At 48.0% G+C, this 19,580-nt stretch overlaps 1 protein-coding gene across 1 annotated transcript; it reads right to left on the bottom strand.

Annotated features, from left to right (window-relative positions):
* Positions 1 to 1,038: 1,038 nt before the first annotated feature.
* TRMT2B (tRNA methyltransferase 2B) lies at positions 1,039 to 18,907 on the bottom strand. Its single transcript, XM_075007638.1, is given in 16 exon segments — positions 1,039 to 2,104; positions 3,036 to 3,131; positions 3,496 to 3,565; positions 3,687 to 3,815; positions 4,688 to 4,787; positions 5,914 to 6,033; positions 6,743 to 6,844; positions 7,004 to 7,218; positions 8,181 to 8,275; positions 8,871 to 9,017; positions 9,521 to 9,591; positions 12,595 to 12,694; positions 13,252 to 13,383; positions 14,542 to 14,561; positions 14,564 to 14,589; positions 18,699 to 18,907. Coding segments are annotated over 13 exon segments (1,455 nt in total). The 5' UTR covers positions 18,899 to 18,907; the 3' UTR covers positions 1,039 to 2,104; positions 3,036 to 3,131; positions 3,496 to 3,565; positions 3,687 to 3,688.
* Positions 18,908 to 19,580: the final 673 nt, after the last annotated feature.

Here is a 19,580-nt window from a genome sequence, read left to right as displayed (position 1 = left end):
GTGCTCATCATTCACCACCGTCTTTGATACAGCAGACACATGATGATCCAGGCCTTCCAACTCATCCTGGATTCAGGCTTTCCATGACAGTAATTTCACAATACAACCCCAAACTCAGCACCAAAACAGACAGAAGCCCAGTTCCTTACAGGGTAGCCTAGAATAGCAGCAAACAAAAGAATGAGCCAGACTGCGCCTGTAATAACCTGGCCTTGCCCCCTCTTCTGGAGGTGTCCCAGCCTTTTATAAACGGACCCAACTCCTGTGCTCTCTTGCTTCAGACTCGCTGGGTCTGGGTAGTGACTAGTCACTGTTCCTAGTTCCCGATCTTTCAGGCACTCTTGCAAGTGCTGACCCTGTGTCTGACACTCTCCCTAGGTAGAGGAGCCCTGGAACCGCTGCCACAGCCCTCCCAGCAGCAGCAACTGAGACGCATTTTTCCCACCTGGCTGCGGGTGCTTTGGTTTCTTATTCACCCTGTGGCAGGGCCAGCGTGGAGGGCCCCCTCAGAGGGAGCTCACACAAGCAGAAGGGCCTGTGGAGCACCAACACGGCAATCACACAGTCTAACTGGGGCCAGCTGACTCCACGACTGGGCTAATAAGAGGCCTTTAAAAGCCCTTTACAGTGGGAAGGGTGGGGAGAGAGTGTGAGCTGTGAGGAGGCCAGAGAAATGGGAGAGAGCAGGGCTGAGAGGATCAGGAACACCAGAAACCACAGGAGGAGGGCAAGGAGCTGCAACAGATCACGAGGGGGGCACTCACTACTGCTGCAGCCTGGAGACAGTACCGGGGGAAATCGTCTGGGGAAGTGGCCAGGGAGAAGAGCAGCTGTGCCAAGGGAGTCAGCTCTTCCCACTAGCAGCCACATAGGGTCCCTGGGCCAGAGCCCAGTGTGAGTGGGCAGGGGCTGAGTTCCCCTCAGACCAACCCCAGCAAGGCCAACTGGGCCCTTAAGTGGGACCAGTGGACTGAATAGAGGCCGGAAGCCCAGGAACAAGAGTGACTTTATCACAATCCCTTTAGTAACAATATGTTAGTACAATAAGGAACTCAAAGGAATTTCTCATCTGCAGTCACTTTATTCTTAAACAACCCTAGAGAGTTACAGATCTGTGGGAAACAAGAAAATCCTCAATCCCTGGTCTCATCCCTCCTACGAGTCATGGGTTTGGGCCAAGTCCTTAGGTCAGATGACCATTTCTGCCTTCTTGGCCTGGACTCCTGGCATGTCAACACGGCTCTAAAATAAGATCTGTCCCTCTGGGGAAGTTCTCAGTCCCAGTCCTCTTTCTGGCCTGCTCCCTGCCCCAGCGGCTTCTGTTTAGAGAGTCATTCAAAAGTCAGTAGCCCACCAGGTTAAAAAAAATGTTTCTGTAGGGGACAGCCTTTCACTACCAAGGGCACGGCCGTAACTTCCTACGTTTACTCCTTTCACAAGGTATCTAGCCCCTGTTACAAAATGGATTCTGTAATCCACAGAGACAACCGCAATATAACCAAGGCCACACTCCAAAATGAAAGTTACAGCAGAAAACAGACCCATGAAACGAAACGGAGCTCACAATTTGACACCGACAACTCTGATCCGTCACAACATCATCCTTCGATGAGCTCGGCAGAGCTAGCAATCAGCGACGCGGACGGGGAGAATGGAGTGACATGTTGTATCAAGAGTGAGGACTGCAGTACAACTATGAGAAGAGCCAGACTTAGGAATGGGACAGTGCCGGTTACTTTACAGTGGGTGCAGTAAGAAAATGGCAGCGCCTCGCAGGGAGAGTTTCTATTGTAGGGATCCTCACTGTACAGGAGAGGGCGTATGTGCAGCAGACTCTAAAATCTATTTTCTCCTCACTTTGGCTCATTCAAATAGCCATTTCCCACTAGACACAGTCCATCCAGTTGGGTATCCTGTCTCCAACAGTGGCCAGGGCTAGGTTCTGCACTTTGTAATTGGGGTTTAAATTGAAAACATCTTCTGACTCGAACAGCTGCTCAGATTCTGCCATGAAGCACGATGTTTAACAGCTCCTGCAAATTCATCATAGGAAGCATCACTATAGACTTCTTTAATCTTAACTGTCTGCTTGGTTCAATGATACCTAAATAACATGACAATAAACACAAGAAGTACAAAGGTTTTAACTTGTATTTAGAAAATTAAAGCAATGTCACCAAACCCCAATTATAGGAAGGATGTGGATACACTGGAGAAGGTCCAGCCGAGGGTGAACAAAATAATTAGGAGGCTGGAGCATATGACCTATGAAGAAAGGTTGAGGGAATTGGACTGTTTAGTCTGCAGAAGAGAAGGCTGAGGGGGGACTTGATGGCTACGTCTACACGTGAAGCCTACATTGAAATAGGCTATTTCGATGAATAACGTCTACACGTCCTCCAGGGCTGGCAACATCGATGTTCAACTTCGACATTGCGCAGCACCACATCAAAATAGGCGCTGCGAGGGTATGTCTACACGCCAAAGTAGCACACATCGAAATAAGGGTGCCAGGCACAGCTGCAGACAGGGTCACAGGGCAGACTCAACAGCAAGCCGCTCCCTTAAAGGGCCCCTTCCAGACACAGTTGCACTAAACACCACAAGATCCACAGAGCCGACAACTGGTTGCAGACCCTGTGCCTGCAGCATGGATCCCCAGCTGCCGCAGCAGCAGCCAGAAGCCCTGGGCTAAGGGCTGCTGCCCACGGTGACCATAGAGCCCCGCAGGGGCTGGAGAGAGAGCATCTCTCAACCCCCCAGCTGATGGCCGCCATGGAGGACCCAGCAATTTCGACGTTGCGGGACGCGGATCGTCTACACGGTCCCTACTTCGACGTTGAACGTCGAAGTAGGGTGCTATTCCGATCCCCTCATGAGGTTAGCGACTTCGACGTCTCGCCGCCTAACGTCGAAGTTAACTTCGAAATAGCGCCCGACGCGTGTAGTCGCGACGGGCACTATTTCGAAGTTAGTGCCGCTACTTCGAAGTAGCGTGCACATGTAGACACAGCTGATAACAGCCTTCAACTTACTGAAGGGAGGCTGCAAAGAGGCTGGAGAGAGGCTGTTCACAGTGGTCACAGATGGCAGAACACGGAACAATGGTCTCAAGTTGTGGTTGGGAAGGTCCAGGTTGAACATTAAGAAAAACTTTTTCACTCGGAGGGTGGTGAAGCATTGAAATGGTCTCCCCAGGGAAGTAGTGGAGTCTCCATCCCTGGAGGTGCTTAAGTCTCGCCTCGACAAAGCCCTGGCTGGGCTGATCTGACGAGTTTGGTCCTGCTTAGTGCAGGGGGCTGGACTGGATGGCTTTTTTAGGTCTCTTCCAGCTCTATTGTTCTATGATTCTATGATCCTGCCCTGGAGAACCCAAAGGAGCTGAGCAGGGATTAAGAGGTATCTAAGTCATTTTGATAGCCTGTGAAGGGGATAGGGTTGGAATGGGAAAGAGAAACTACAACAGAGGATCTCAGTGTGCACTTGAAAGGATACTTGAAATGATGTGTAAGGACAGTGCAGCAGGACAGGCCAAGAATTCCCAACAGAGTTTGAATGTTATCACCTTTAAAAGAACAAATTCAATCAGCGCCACGGCTGTTCCGGCTTTCTGTACCTTTGCAGTTCATACCTTTACACGCTGGGACGGGAAACAAGTCCTGTTTTACACATAACCAAGAACGAACCTTCAGCAAGTGAAGAGCACGACCAGCTCATACTGCCTGGTGTGGGGAAACATGTCAACTGGGACAGCCAACAGAGGGACAAATGGTTCTCCCACAAGCTTCTTCCCAGAGTCCGATGGGTGGCAAAAGCTACAAAAAAGGACCAAAAGGCATCAGTTTCCCCATTAGTCCAGAGCCAGAGGAGTGTTCTCTCTGTGTTAAAATCCTTGCTCACTCTGTTTCATCTTCTTTAGCAAAAGCAGATTCCTCCCCATCCATGAAAAATCAGGATTTATTAAAGATATTTATTATTTTGGAAAGAACAACTGCTCAGACAAACTGACCATGTTTCAAGCTCTGAAACCTCTTCTCTTCGATTGTGGAGCAATTCTAATAAAGTGGAACGATCGGGAGCAAGTTTGAGATTTGATTACTCCCAAAACGCCACAGCTAGAAAAGGCTTTATAGCGTTAGAAAACAATCCTAGGTTTTGTATTATCTAATTATTGTCATTGTTCTATGGATCTTTTATCATCTGCTGTATGGCCCTGACCTGGCAAAATACTTAACCCCGCGGTAAACTATAAGCATGTGAATGGTCCCGTTGATTTCATTTGCCAGCTAGGAGGCTATTTTCTTTATGGTGACTATACTGGATACAGTAACCCAAATAAAGGCATGCTGCCTCTTTGATTCAGTGCCATTACCACAGGTTTTGCATTATTTTAAACAGCAGATAAGTAGTGAGCCTACATCCTCACTGAATTCCTTCCACTGACCCGGAAGTCTTATCACAATGGGCAGCTTGTGAATAGCTGCCTCAGAAGGCACACAGGTGCAGTCATGGCTGGCCACATGCTTGGTGGACAGGGCGGAGTCCTTCAGGACCAACCTCAATAAGGTTCAGTCCAAATGAAAATCTCCCCAAGCAATTTGGCTCATTTATTGTGCTCCTTTCCTCTGGGCCTGGCCCTTCTTCCTCTAAACTACAGAGACAAAACCAAAGAAAGGCTCCTTCTCACTCAAGGAAGTTCCTCATGGCTTCTCCTTCAGGCTTGCAGGAAACATAGATTAACGTCCGGATGGCCTCACAGTTTCGAATGGCCTGGACAACACGATAATCTGAAAGCAGAAAAGCATCAGACATTTACATAGAGAAACACCCCCAGAGTAGAGATTTCCATAAGGACTGGTCAATATTTTCCTATAAAGCTAGAATCACCGAACTACATTTGAATGACCCCAAGTGATCATCCTTCACAGAGGGAAAAGCAAGACAGAGAGGGAAACAGGTAGTGCTCAGAAGCAAAGGAGTTAACGCTCTTAGGATCCCAAGAAGCAGATGACCGTCACTATTGCAAGGCAGATCATACCAGTGGGATCCAAGCTGATTCAGACAAAGGCTTGTTGTGAAGGAGCTACCGGCTGAACCTCTCTAACCCAGAACTCTCTTGTCCAGCAACATCCGTAATCCAGCATGATTTCAGTTAGCCAGACGGCCACTTATCATGGGTGTGGCCAAGTTTCCTGTGGTCTCATAACATTTGTTCCCAGCCACCAGTCCTGGCTCCCAGTGTCCTGTGCTGTTATTTAGCTGTAATTTAAATGTCTTCCAAAAGCCCCATAAGCAGTGGAAGTGTTGGTAATGCTGCTAGACAATATTGACCTCCATTTGTCCGGCACTGGTCAGGGCCCGGGGATGCTGGAGTAGAGAGGTTCAACCTGCAATTTCGTCTTCTCAAGCGGGTGAAGGATGGCAGCTGACGTCTCTCACCAAACAGATGAGAAGCATGCACAAAATTCCACAGCAAGACGGATTTAAAAGACTGCAACTGTTTCAAGAGGAAAACCAATAAAGTCATAGAAAAATAACAAATGGTACAGAGAAAGTAGGGAGGACACGGCTGTTCAACATCTCTCAAAACTAGAGCAAGCGGGGAGGAGACATTCAATGAAACTGAAAGCCATTGTCTTTTAATCCAAATACAACACAGTTAGCCTGTCAAACTCGTCGCCACAATACAGAATAACCTTGGCCTCAATTCTGTAAGTGCCTCCGGTAGAGGTCCTTGCACTGTGCTCAGAAGCAGCTGGCGCTGGCCATTTGGATGCCTACATCGTGAACTAACTGAGGTACGACAATAAGAAACTTCCTGTGTTTCTAGTTAAAGATTTTGTGGCTGTATTCTTCCCTGCAAAACAAGAGAGGGAGTCAGGTATCAGAAAAAGAAAGAACGTCGTCTCTTACGGAGCCCAGCTCGGGATGGGTTCACACCTGCAACAAAGGGCCGGTCATCTTCTTGTGCTGTCAAGAACTGCGGCAACACCGTCTCTGCCTTTCCACTGTGAAACTCACAGTTTGAGATCCCTGCGCAAAAAAATCATTCACCCAAATGCAGGCTGCAGCAGAGAATCAATCCCACTTGAAGACGAAGAAAGCGGGACCCCCCAGGCACAGCAAACCTCAGGGAAACTCCTCCCAGGAGAGTGTCTCCACGAGAAATGCATATCTGGTAGAGGGAGGCTTTCTGTGTCAACACAGAACAACTAACAAATTCTCCCAGATCATCTCCCGTTCCCTGCCACGTTTTCCCCCATTCTTCTGCTAAAGGTATGTCTACACTGCCGACTTTCTGGGTGGGGCGTCACAGGTTCTTCCCCATACCCCTTCCCATCATCTAGACTCAAACCCCAAGGTGGGCTCCAAGCTGCCATGTTCATCTGAAAGTGCGAGTCAGACCTTTGCCCATTCTGTAATGTGGAGATAGCAAAGGTAGGAGGACCGGAAAGCAAGTCTGGATGGTCCTCCACCGCCATTCCCACAGCCACTCTCTCAGCTCCCTCCATTCTTTTTAGCCACCGAGACCACTTCATGTCCCTTTCACCTCACAAAGTTAGTAAAAAGGGGGACAAGAGTATTGCTGTGAAGTAGGGAAGAAAGGTGTCAGGTGGCTATAGCACAAAGCTTCTCCCTTTTATTGGAACATCTGTAGGACACCCTAGGGACTGTCTGGAGCCCTCCACGTAGGGAACACTTTGTATTTTGCCTCAATTGATTTTAAACGTCTTCCTCACACCATTGAGTGCTGCGTTCCACCTAGCATCTTCTACCGCCTGCTCCACCACCTCGACACCAATGACTTTAGATACTTGGTGAGCCAGAGAGAGACCAATGGCACCTGAGAAAGAGAGAAAGAAATCCAAGGTTCTCATATGAAGAAACAGGGAACAAGACAATGGTTATATTTTGGAGAGACCACAGCCTCCACACGCAGGAGAAAATCAAGGCCTTGTCAAACACAGGCTTGTGCCAACGCCGATGCATTGTCAGTTCTCACCAGTTCCACAGCAGACATCAAGAAGTACGGTGTTCTTATCAGCCCGGCTTAACTTCCCAACTGTCTGGTACAGAACTTCTGCCCCCGCTGTGTTGATCTGGAAAAAGGCATCTGGAGAGATGCGGAACTTCAAGCCCAGGATCTCCTCAAAGATGTGCGGTTCCCCATGGAGGAGCTGATACGGGGACTGCTGGTGAGAACTTCGAGTCATGGTGCTTCAAAAGGATATCAGAAGAGAATCCATTAGAGAACGGAGTACTCAACAAACAGCCAGTTTTTCATTTGATTGTAGTATAGTGTTAAAACACAGGGAGAACATCCCCCACCCAACATCCAGTAATCTCCATTCAGAGCAATTCTCTGCCTGATTTCTTCTCTCATCTAAAGAACCACCTTTGAGTTATTTTCTGTGAACACTTCAGCAAGTTGAAGTGGTCATTTCCAAAACCTGGAATTGATTATTTTGGTCAGAACAGAAGACTGGGAGTGAGATCTTCTATTCACAATCCTGGGGAAGCCACATAAGCTTTGTTCTTTAGTTTCCCAGTCAGTAAAATAGGGGTAATAATGTTTATTTACCTGCTTCATGGGAGTTTTGCAACGCATAAATTGTTAATGTATCCAGAGTGCTTTGAATTACAGGTTGAACCTCTCTAGTTCGGCAACATCTGCAATCTGATATGATTTTAGGTAGCCAGACAACCACTTCCGATGGATGTGGCCAAGTTTCCTGTGGCCCCATAAAGTTTGTTTAAAGCGACCACTTCTGCCTCTCAGTGTTCTGTGCTGTTACTTAGCTGTAATTTACCCCTAAATATCTTCTAAAGAGCCCACTAAGCAGAGGAAGTGCTGGTAACGTGCTAGACAATATTGATCTCCTGTGGTCTGGCACCGGTCAGGTCCTGAGAGTACCAGGTTAGAGAGGTTCAACCTGTATGCAAACGAAGACCTGGCTCTCCTAAACCAGTGCCCATACAAGGGCTGCCCAAACAAATATCACTGTCATTTGCCAGTCTGTAGAAGAATTGTCCCCAAGGGAGAGTAGCCGGATTACTGGTCTGAGGAGCTGGGTGAGGAATAAGGAGTAGCAGCCGTGTTCCATTTTCAGTACTGCTGTTGCCTCTCTCCCCACTTTCTGAGATGATACAAGTTTTAGCAGGTGTCAAAAAAATACTACCTCTCTTGGAAACAGAGTGAGGTCAGCGAGCAGACTGCTCCAGGCCCACAAGTGAAAACCTCTTTAAGCAACGCCTTCTGAGAACACAACTCCTCCTGCCGTGCCCAAGAGAAAAGGATGCATCTAGTTACACAGATTACGATACACCTACCCTCACCTGTACACCACAACGATCTCAGACAAACTAGCGAGTCTGCCATTGCTATGGTTACCTCAGCTACAAACATGGCAGACTGTGCACTGGCATTCCTGTGAAATGCGTTCTATAAGCCCCATTAACTAGATGGGTCTGAGAACGACGGCACTTTAAGTCACATTGCTTGGTACAGGTTGAATCTCTCCAGGCCAGCATTCTCTGTTAGTTAGCTGGATGACCACTTACCATGGGTGTGGTCAAGTGTTCCCTGTGATCCCATAAAGTTTGTTTCCAGCCACCAGTCCTGGCTGTCCCTGTTCTGGACTGTTATTTTGCTCTAATTTACCCCTAAGTGTCTTCTATGAGCCCAGTAAGCAGGGGAAGTGTTGGTAATGCTGCTAGGCAATACTGGCCTTCTACGGTCTGGCAAATTCTCTGGTTCAGCACCAGTCAGGTCCTGGCAGTGCTGGACTAAAGAGGTTCAACCTGTACTGGCAATGTTCCTAGGTCCCAGGGACTGGTGGTAGAAAGCTGTCATTGGCTCTAACAATCACCTGACGAAGGTCCTGCGGGTGGAAGGTGATGATGGCCATGGTGTGTCCTCTGCTATTGGTGTGTACTATGAGTTCGCGCCAGTGGCCACCTTCGTGAAACAGAAGGCAGGGATCCAGTGAGGACTGCCGAAGAAATTCCTCGTAGCACTAAATATAAATGGAGTTATACAGATAAATACCACCGAGATTAGGAATTCACTGCAATGCGCAGAGTCCTACACGTGATATCATGATTCTAACTTCACTAGAAAGTTCATGCTGCAAATGTGCAAAGCTAATTTTTCTACAGCTTATAACTTCACTGAAATGTATCCATTAAAAGCTATCTTGAAGATTAGTTCCCAATGAAAACAAGCCACTTTGAATGCAGTTGATTTGACCATTCTTGAATCCTGGAGTCTTAAAACTGCACTAGAGTTGAATTCCTGTGAAGTCACTCTCTTTCTGCAGGGAGCTGAAACATTCAGTGTTCAGAAAGATTTACTTTTAGTGAGGACTGAGCTTGGACATTTTCAGTATGTTACAAAGCGTGTGAAATGGAACTCAGCCTGAAAATGCAGTGTAACCTCAGCTGGAGTGTTTCTTTGCAAATAAACATGGTCACACCCTTTTTTTATTCTTGGTCTTCACGCACCCATGCTCCTCATTACCTGGGCCACTTGTATGTGTTTTTCAGGCATGTTCTTCAGGTGGTTGGATCGTACACAGACAATATTCCCTGCTGTGGAAAGACAGATGAGGTTTACTCTCTCATACTGGTACCCTGAAAGAGTACATCATTGTACTAATGCCAGGTACTGCATACTAGATAGGTAGGAAGGTCTGTCCCCAGATCTCTGGGAACTGCACTATAGTGAGAGACACACTTGTGTCTCAGTTGCCCATACTCCACCTGATTTAAGTCAGGATGATCAGAATGATCTGATGATCAGAATGATCTGGACAAACTGGAGAAATGGTCTGAAGTAAACAGGAGGAAGTGTAATAAAGACAAATGCAAAGTGCTCCGCTTAGGAAGGAACAATCAGTTTCACACATACAGAATGGGAAGCAACTGTCTAGGAAGGAGTATGGCAGAAAGGGATCTAGGGGTTATAGTGGACCACAAGCTAAATATAAGTCAACAGTGTGATGCTGTGGCAAAAAAAGCAAACATGATTCTGGGATGCAACAACAGGTGTGGTGTGAACAAGACACGAGAAGTCATTCTTCCGCTTTACTCTGCGCTGGTTAGGCCTCGGTTGGAGTATTGTGTCCAGTTCTGGGCACCGCAGTTCAAGAAAGATGTGGAGAAATTAGAGAGGGTCCAGAAAAGAGCAACAAGAATAATTAAAGGTCTAGAGAACGTGACCTATGAAGAAAGGCTGAAAGAATTGGGCTTGTTTAGTTTGGAAAAGAGAAGATTGAGGGGAGACATGATAGCGGTTTTCAGGTATCTGAAAGGGTGTCATAAGGAGAAGGGAGAAAACTTGTTCTTCTTGGCCTCTGAGGCTAGAATAAGAGGCAATGGGCTTAAACTGCAGCAAGAGAGGTTTAGGTTGGACATTAGGAAGAAGTTCCTATCAGGGTGGTCAAACAGTGGAATAAATTGCCAAGGGAGGTTGTGGAATCTCCACCTCCGGAGATATTTAAGAACAGGTTAGATAAATGTCTCTCAGGGATGGTCTAGACAGTACTTGGTCCTGCCATGAGGGCAGGGGGCTGGACTTGATGACCTCTCAAGGTCCCTTCCAGTCCTAGCATTCTATGAAGCCTCCATGAAGTATCAGGTTTGTCCTTGCCCACTTATTTAATTTCAGTAGTTTGCAAGAAATTATAAATTCTTGGTCTGCTTCTTTAAATCCATTTTGATGCAACTGCATCCTTTGAGTAAGGTGATTTTAACAACAGAAACCAGAAGGAGAGGGAATTGGTTTTGCTAAGTGGCGATTAATAGACTGGACCCAGAGCCAAGACACAGTTAGAGTGACAGGGCCTTGCTCAGACAGGCTTATGATGGCAAACCCTGTACACGTTGAACCTCTCTAATCTGGAATGCCTTCGTCTGGCGACACCTGTAATCTGGAATTATTTTAGTAGCTGGATGACCACTTATCATGGGTGTAGCCAAGTTTCCTGTGGTCCCATAAATATTTGTTCCCAGCCACCAGTCCTGGCTCTCAGTGTTCTGGGATGTTATTAGCTGTAATTTACCCCTAACTGTCTTCTAAGAGCCCAGTCAGCAGTGTTGGTAATGCTGCTAAACAATATTGACCTCTTGTGGTCTGGCAAATTCTCTCATCTGGCACCCGTCAGGTCCTGAGGGTGCCGGATTAGAGAGGTTCAACGTGTAGTTCAGCAATCAAAAAGCAAAGCCAAAGGAACCCAGGAGATTTCTTTCCAAATAGAAATGCTCACGATCACTGCCCCCAGGGCACAAGGCTGCATCACGCACATGTGCAGCAGGGCTCTGTTGCTAGAAAAGGGCTGAACATATATATGGGCTGGGTGTAGTTGGTTAAGGCTGTGCCCCCTCTTTAATCTAGCTTCTCACCCCAATCCACCCGCAACCAAAGTACCTCAGAGCTCTGGCTTTTGGCTACATACCATAGAATTCACCCCTTGCCACAGAATTTTGATCTGGAATTTTTGTGGCCAGCTCTCACGGTTATGGAGAAAACTTTAAACATGTCAGCCGAGGGCTTGGCTACACAACAGGGTAATGCTCCCTACAGGGGCATGATTTCTGAAGTACACTAAGGTGTGGGGCATTCATCGGTCTGGGTAAACTCTACTCCTGCATACTGAAAGTTCACAGAGTGGTTTAACGTAGGGCTGTTCCTAATGCTGATCGAGAGAGTCCTACGTTTAAAGCACACTAGGGAACCACTAGTGGTCAGCCCTAGGGTTTGCACAGATCAATTAATTCATCAACACATTAGCGTGCTTTTGAACTCTTGCCCTTATGGGGTGCATTGCCCCCCCACATAGAAAAGCCCTGGGTAGGAACAAAACAGCAGCGCCTTCCTGAGCCTGCAAACAGCTGAAAATAACAGCTCAGAGCTGTGTGAACTGGACCATGTATGTTATGAAGTGTTTGTCATGAAGCCCAGAGATGATAATTTAAACATCAACTTTGCTCATCATTTCTCTACCAAACTTAGCAGGAAAAGGTGGCCGATGTGCTCGCCCCACAATGCCACACCATCTCCCATAACTCCCAGGCGCCCAGACCACAGCTGCTAATTACCCAGCTGCTCCTTTGATGCGGTTCTGGAATATGGCTAGCCCTTGTCAGTACACACGATTGTAGTGTACGGAAAACGCGGGCTCACCACACTATCAATATAACAGTACCAACAGAAACAGCAGGTATCAGAGAGGTAGCTGAGTTAATCTGTATCTTCGAGAACAACAAGAAGTCCTGTGGCAGCTTAAAGACTAACAGGTATTTTGTAGCATAAGCTTTCACGGGCAAAGACCTGCTTCGGCAGACGCATGAGTCACATGCATGAGAAACAGCAGGGGCCACCATCTTCGTTGTGGTGTTTCCTTCCAAATTTATTAGAAACCTTTTATTTGTAAGATGATCAACAGCCACCACTGGACTGCCAATATTCCCACCCAAGTTCTGCAGAATTCTGGGCCCTGCTACATAATTAGACTGTCATAGAGCACAAAGGATCCTGACTACGCCTATGACCCAACAGGATATTGGCAGGTTTCAGCCTAGTCGCACACGGACCTTTACCAGTTCCCACATAGAGTCCCACTGTTCTGGGGTTCCCGTCAGGTCCTCGGTTCACAGAAAATGTGGATTTGTTTCGGTAGCCATTAACGATGGGCTGGGGGAGAGAAGAGGAAAGGGTGAAGCCAGGAAGCAAGAAACAATGGGGCTGCAGGGTGGGGCAGGAATCAGTTCTAGGCATTTTACTGGCAGCATGAGTGATAGCAGGTGACTTCTCAAAGAGGTAGAACGGCAGGTTTGTAGCACCTGCCCCACACAGTGTCTGCCAAGGCAGCAGTTTAGCCATCTGCTCTCCCCCTCTAGTGCTCTGTGAATACAGAGCAGCAGGTTCATTAGGAACTGAATCCTTGAGATACTGAAGGCGGTGGAGTGGTGGGATGAGGCTTGGGAGCTTTCCATGGGCTACAGCCAATAGATGCACACAGGAGGCTGGTCCAGAATCCAGGGCAGGGGTTTCTAGTGGGTAACCAGCCTCACAGCCCAGGGGTCTAACTAGATGTTGAGCAGACAGTTTGTCAAGAGTTGGATTTGCTATGGTTGTTCTCAGTCCCTGGCAATCTTCCCAGTCATGGCAGTCAGCAGAAGCCGGGGAGAAGTTTTTCAGGGGGTTAGTTCTCCTGACATTCCCACTAAAGATTCTTCTCCCGTACTCACAGAGGGGAGAACAGGATGGAGGGGGCAGCACAACCCATCTGGTGTCTGTGTGAGCTCCAGTTTGTCTGTACCAAGCTCCCTCAGACGAGAGGCCAGTGTCTGCAACACCATCTTCTGACTCTCAGCCTTCACCTGCAGAGAAGTACCAGCACTAACAAGTTTGCCGTGGCAGGCACCATATGCAGTAGGAGAAAGCAGCGTAACCAAACCACAACTTTGTGAGAGCTTCCCTTTTGTCCTTATGTTTTACACCACGGCCACGCAGAGCTACACAGAAACAGCAGGGGTAGAACCCAGATCCTCTCGTTCTTAAAACCCAAGCCTCTACCACTTGAGCTAATGGAGAATCTCAATAGAACACTATAGGGCCTATGACACACAGGGTGCATCTATACTAGCCAGCTACTTCGAAGTAGCCAGCACAATGTCGAAATAGAACGCGTTGCGTCTACACGCGCCAGGTGCTATTTCGACGCTGAAATCGACATTAGGCGTCGAGACGTCGAAATCGCTATTCCTATCCTAAGATGGGAATAGCGCCCTACTTTGATGTTCAACGTCGAAGTAGGGCGTGCATAGACGATCAGTGTCCCACTACTTCGAAATAGCGGGGTCCTCCATGGCGGCCATCAGCTGAGGGGTTGAGATACGCTCTGTCCAGCCCCTGCGGGTCTCTATGGTCACTGCATGCAGCAGCCCTTAGCCCAGGCCTTCTGGCTCCTGCTCCTGCTGCTGCAGCTGGGGGTCCATGCTGCGCGCACAGGGTCTGCAACCGGTTGTTGGCTCTGTGGATCTCGTGCTGTGCAGACCGAGTGTGTCTGGGAGGGGCCTTTCAAGGGAGCGGCTTGGGGCTTTGCTGGCCCCTTATTTCGATGGGGAGAACTTGTGTGTGTGGACGCTCCACATTTCCTTCCAGGGCGGCTCCTTTCGACGTTCCCTGTTGCTACTTCGACGTTGAACGTCGACGGCACCAGCCCTGGAGGACGTGTAGACGATACACGTCGACGTAGCCTATTTCGATGTCCTTACTTCAAAATAGGCTACGTCGGTGTGCTAGTGTAGACGTAGCCACAAATCGACCAGTTCTGATTCTCCTTAGTAGAAGAAGTGGCACACACGTATACTTCTAGCCAGTTTATTATAGCATAGGTCCAGCTCCGCAGTTACCCTCAAAGAATGAAACTGGCAGTAAATGGAGCATTACATGACGAGGAAAGATTCTACGGAAGTCCCCTGAGGAGGTTAGGTGGGAATGGTTGGTGAAGAACTCCCCTTGGGAGCACATCTTACCTTCAGCTGCTCCTCATAGGCCACAGTGGAGTTGCCACATTGCTTAGCCTGAAATGCACAAGACAGCCGTAAACCCCAGAAGTAAGTGCTTGCCAAACACAGCTGATCTCAGGCCCAGATTACAGATGGAGTGGCATGGGGCACTGCACGAGGCAGAGCCTAAATAAAGTGATTGCTGATTTCATAGAATCAGAACAATAGAGCTGGAAGAGACCTAAAAAAGCCATCCAGTCCAGCCCCCTGCCCTAGGCAGGGCCAAACCCATCAGATCAGCCCCACCAGGGCTTTCTCGAGGTGACACTTAAACACCTCCAGGGATGGAGACTCCCCTGCTTCCCTGGGGAGACCATTCCAACGCTTCACCACCCTCCGAGTGAAGAAGTTTTTCCTAATGTTCAACCTGGATCTTCCCAACCGCAACTTGAGACCATTGTTCCGTGTTCCGCCATCCGTGACCACTGTGAACAGCCTCTCTCCAGCCTCTTTGCAGCCTCCCTTCAGTAAGTTGAAGGCTGTTATCAAGTCCCCCCTCAGTCTTCTCTTCTGCAGACTAAACAGCCCCAATTCCCTCAACCTTTCTTCATAGGTCATATGCTCCAGCCCCCTAATTATTTTGGTCACCCTCCACTGGACCCTCTCCAGTACATCCACATCCTTCCTATAATTGGGGGCCCAGAACTGGACACAGTACTCCAGATGCAGCCTCTCCAAAGCTGAATAAAGAGGAACAATCACTTCTCTGGATCTACTGGCAACGCTCCTCTTGATGCCACCTAATATGCCATTAGCCTTCTTGGTTACAACGGCACACTGTTGACTCATGTCCAGCTTCTTGTCCACTACAACTCCCAGGTCCTTTTCTGCAGAACTACTACTAAGCCAGTCGGACCCCAGCCTGTAACAATGCTTGGGATTCTTCTGGCCGAAGTACAGGACTCTGCACTTGTCCTTATTGACCGTCATCAGATTTCTTGTAGCCCAGTCTTCCAATTTGTCTAAGTCACTGATAGCCAAAGCAGGTCACTCATGTGCACTTTAGAAACTTGTAAAACCAGCTCTGCCCCAAATTTAAATCCCAACTGGGCACTTTGTTCCTCTCTGGGCGACTTATACTTTTGAGTAAAGGAACCGTAAGTGGACCGTGCCCCTTCATGTGGCCTCACTTCTGTCCCAACTTTGCCTTGAGGACATCAGGTTTTGTCATTTGAGAGATCCATCCCATACCTTCCACCTGATCATCTTTCCATCTAGTGTCACCTCTCTTGGAGAAACATCTCAGCCGTGTCGTCAGTTGCACTGCTATCCACATTGGAAAGGAAAATGTGAATTGTTCACATGCATTCGTTAACCTGTCACCTGAATGAGTTTTACATGTTACCAGACAGCTCATAACTAACCTGTGAGCCTCTTTGCCACAAGGCATTATTGAGGAAGAGTCATTCAGAGGACTCACAAAAGGGTCAGATTAAAAACAAGGCATGAATGGAAAACGTACACAAGCAAGTGTATTTCAGGCGATGCACCCAAAACCCCAGCTCTCTGGGTTTAGCCTGACCATACTCTGCACACTGGTATCACATAATTTTCTCTTATTCGGTTTCTTGAATCTCTGTCTGAAACATCTCGTACTGACCATGGTTAGAGACAGGATACCTGGTCTTATGCAGTATGGCAAATGTTATGTACCTACAACAGCCACCCTACGGCTCTTGTGCTGCATGCGGCTCTTTGAGCAATGAAATGCACCGCTGGAGCTGCACGCTGGGAGTGATTACCGCCGCTCTGTGTGTGCACCCGAGTGCCTGGAGGGAGAAGTGCGTGGCTCCGGTGAGTCACAGGAATTGGGTTAGAGTGGCAACTCTGGGGTGGGGGTGGGCATTGGGTTAGAGCAGGTGTAGCCAGACATGAACCCCCCATTTGGCCTTTTCTTCCTCTCCCCCCCACTGGGAAAGACAGAGGGAGAAATAAGCAGGGGAGACAGGCAGCCTTTGATGTCCTGGGAACACAGGTGTGCTGTCTCGCCCAGCCTCTCTACTATACACAAAAACCAGACAGTGGATGGGCTAGCTAATGGCCGCCCTTCTGGCTGATCTCAGTAATTGACACGCCTTGATCACTTCCCCAGGAAGATTGGGGAACCCCCACCCATCACCTCCAAAGGTGCCCAATTGTCCACAATTCACAGGTGCGAATTGAGCCTTGCACCTTCCCTGGGAAACCTGGGGTTCAAAACATTACTCCCAATTGGCCACTTAAGACCAGGAAGAAGCATACGTGACAAAAGCAGCATAAAGGGGCTTGGCAGACCACCCCCCCTTTGAGTTTCAATCACCTACACCTGCTGGCCAGGTCTGGAATTAACTCCCGAGACTGAGGACGCCCGGTTCATATCTACTTCTTCCCGAGGGATTGAGAGAAAGATTCTGGGTCACACTGGATCTAGGAGGCAGGGGTAAGAATTACACCTGTATTACACTTCTTTCCTATAGGAATTCAGGGAAAGACTCTGGTTCCACCAGGTCTAAGAGGCAGGCGTGAATATCACACCTGCAACGTGCCTTTCTTGTGTACATATTACTTGTATTAGTTTAAGCTAGCTAGTTTGTCTAAAACTTCTCTTAAGTTAAATTGTGTTGTTTCCCCTTTAAAAACCGCGGGTACTAACTGTTTTGGGCTATAAACTGCTAAAAGCCATTAGCCTGTCACTCAAACCTTGGGAAGCCCCTTACCTTATCTTTAAAACACGTTTAACCCTTTGATCTATTAGAACACTGCGATCCTCCACTATCTTTTACATAGAACTGTAGAAAATTATTATCTTGCCTATCAAACCACAGGGTGTCCCTACCCTACCTTACCTTACCTTACCTGGCGAGCTGCGGTCAGCAATTACCTTCTGTAAACATTGGTAACCACGAAAAAAATCATTATCCTGTCACTCACTCGGCAGCCATCTTGGTTTCATTCATAAAGTGAGCGGTCAGTTTAAAACCCCCTTTTTACACGCGGCAGCCGCTTCTGTTGTAAAATCGCTGCCAGTGGTTTCCTATTAACTGTTAGTAAAGTTATAAACAAAAATTCCCAATTGTGGTACGTTGATCACTTGTCTTAGTTATATTATTTCCATCTTTGTATAAATAAAAAGTAACTGTTCAAGCCTCTCTAAGTGTAATTTTCCTCTTGCTGCTGTACCCGAACTAAACACAAACCAAAGAACCCAGCCTGCCCTGGCTGCTTAGCGTAGCTGCTGGTGTGGCATCACCCCCCTTTGCCCCACCAGACCTTTAGCTGGCACCTGGGCATCGGCTCACAGCAGGTGAGCTGGGAGTGCCTGGCTCTGGGGGATGGGTTGTGCATTGAGCCATATGCTATATATTTTTATACATCTAACTTTATAGATAAATATTATCTATCACTCTACAGCAAAATAAATATATAATACACAGTTCTTTGCACTCTATCTGCAGTTATTTTGGCTCAGTCTCTAACTGGTTGGCCACCTGTGGCCTATGATTTTGTTTTCCCCTTACCTGGGCATCTTAGATAATAGAACAAGAGAGAAATTCTCACACTGTTCTCTCGGGAAACATCTCTGTGTTATTTTAGCCTGCACCAAGCGGTCAGGACGAGGGACAGCTGAGCACTGCTGAGATCAGGCAAGTACTTACTTATCAGGTGATGAAACCAAGCTGTCAAAGGAGCGGGCAGGAGCATAGCTGAATTACAGCGGGAGGCCCAGCTTCAGCACTTGGCAGTTACTGCACCAGCGTTTGCTGGCTACACTAGCACTTCAGTAGCGCAGAGTGATATGGTGAACTGTGGCACCAACGCGCAATCCCTTGGAAGCTGTGAACATCTGCATCACTGAGAGTCTGTGCAGTGTGTTAAATACAAAGTCGCTGTGCTAGGGACTTGCCAGGGCAGTTGGGGGTACAACTTTCTTTTTGTGCAGGCCAGGTCTGTGTTAAACTCAGGGTTGGGTAGATAAACCTTATCCACAGATCTGTGCGTACCTGAATCCTCCCCACTCCAGAGACTGAAAGGTTAGTTCTTACTGGTACAGTCTAGTTCCACTACAGTTATGAGCACCTGATCTGCAGTCAGGGAAGATGCAAGATCTTTGGGTTCACACAGCATATGCTGCAAAAGTTCTATACCTCACTTCCCAGGAAAACTCCAGGCCTGGCAAGCTGCAGCCTTGTTTAGGATTCTTCTCCTTCCACCACCTTTTCCTCTTTGCTTTGTTCATCCCATGCCTGCGGTACTTATCTGGTGCAGTGCTCAAAGAGGCTTGTTTCAGACTCACTGTCCAGCGAGCATGCAGACGGATTAGCCTCTGTGACCAGCAGAGAGCCATTCCAGAAGGCACGGGCTGAAACAGACACCACACAGTGACTCCACTATTAACACTTCACACAGTGGGAAAACTTAAAGAAATATTAACTATACAATGACATGAAACTGACCAAAGCTAGCAAAAGCACTGTTCCGGCTACCCCCTTGTGCATTACTTACCCATTGTGCCGCATCCATCCATCTGCATATACAATACTCAGTGAAATTAAAAGGCAACAAGTTTAAAAATCAATTAAAAGGCATTTTAAGAACAGTGCACAATTAGCCCCCGGGGAGCAGCTTAGTGCAAGACAATAGTCAGGCTAACAGCTTGCAAGGCTGTTCCAAATAAAAACATCAAACTTTACCAAGAGGCAATGAAAACAAACCAGCTCAGCCTGCCATCTTTGAACTGCCCTAGCACGCATGGGATGCTGGGAGCCCCTCCCGGACCAGAGACAGGGCAAGCTGCAAGAGGGCACTCGCATACCGAGCGTCTCTGTCTAGGAGGGAAAGAGACTCGCTCCCCTCCCCGCCTAGTGCATCCGGAAGCCCCTCCAATGAGCAGCAATAAGGGGCACCCCCCGTCTCTCCGGATTTCTCTGCGTAATATCTTTCAAACACTGCCAGGCCCTTGGGGAGGCAGCGCTGAGTTTACGACAGGGGCAATCAGTGCCCCAGAGAGGCCGGAAATGGGCACAGAG

The sequence above is a fragment of the Carettochelys insculpta genome, chromosome 13, assembly GCF_033958435.1.
Source record: "Carettochelys insculpta isolate YL-2023 chromosome 13, ASM3395843v1, whole genome shotgun sequence".
NCBI classification, from domain to species: domain Eukaryota; kingdom Metazoa; phylum Chordata; order Testudines; family Carettochelyidae; genus Carettochelys; species Carettochelys insculpta.
Note: the sequence above shows the minus strand (reverse complement) of the source record. Positions and strands in the feature narration are given on the sequence as shown.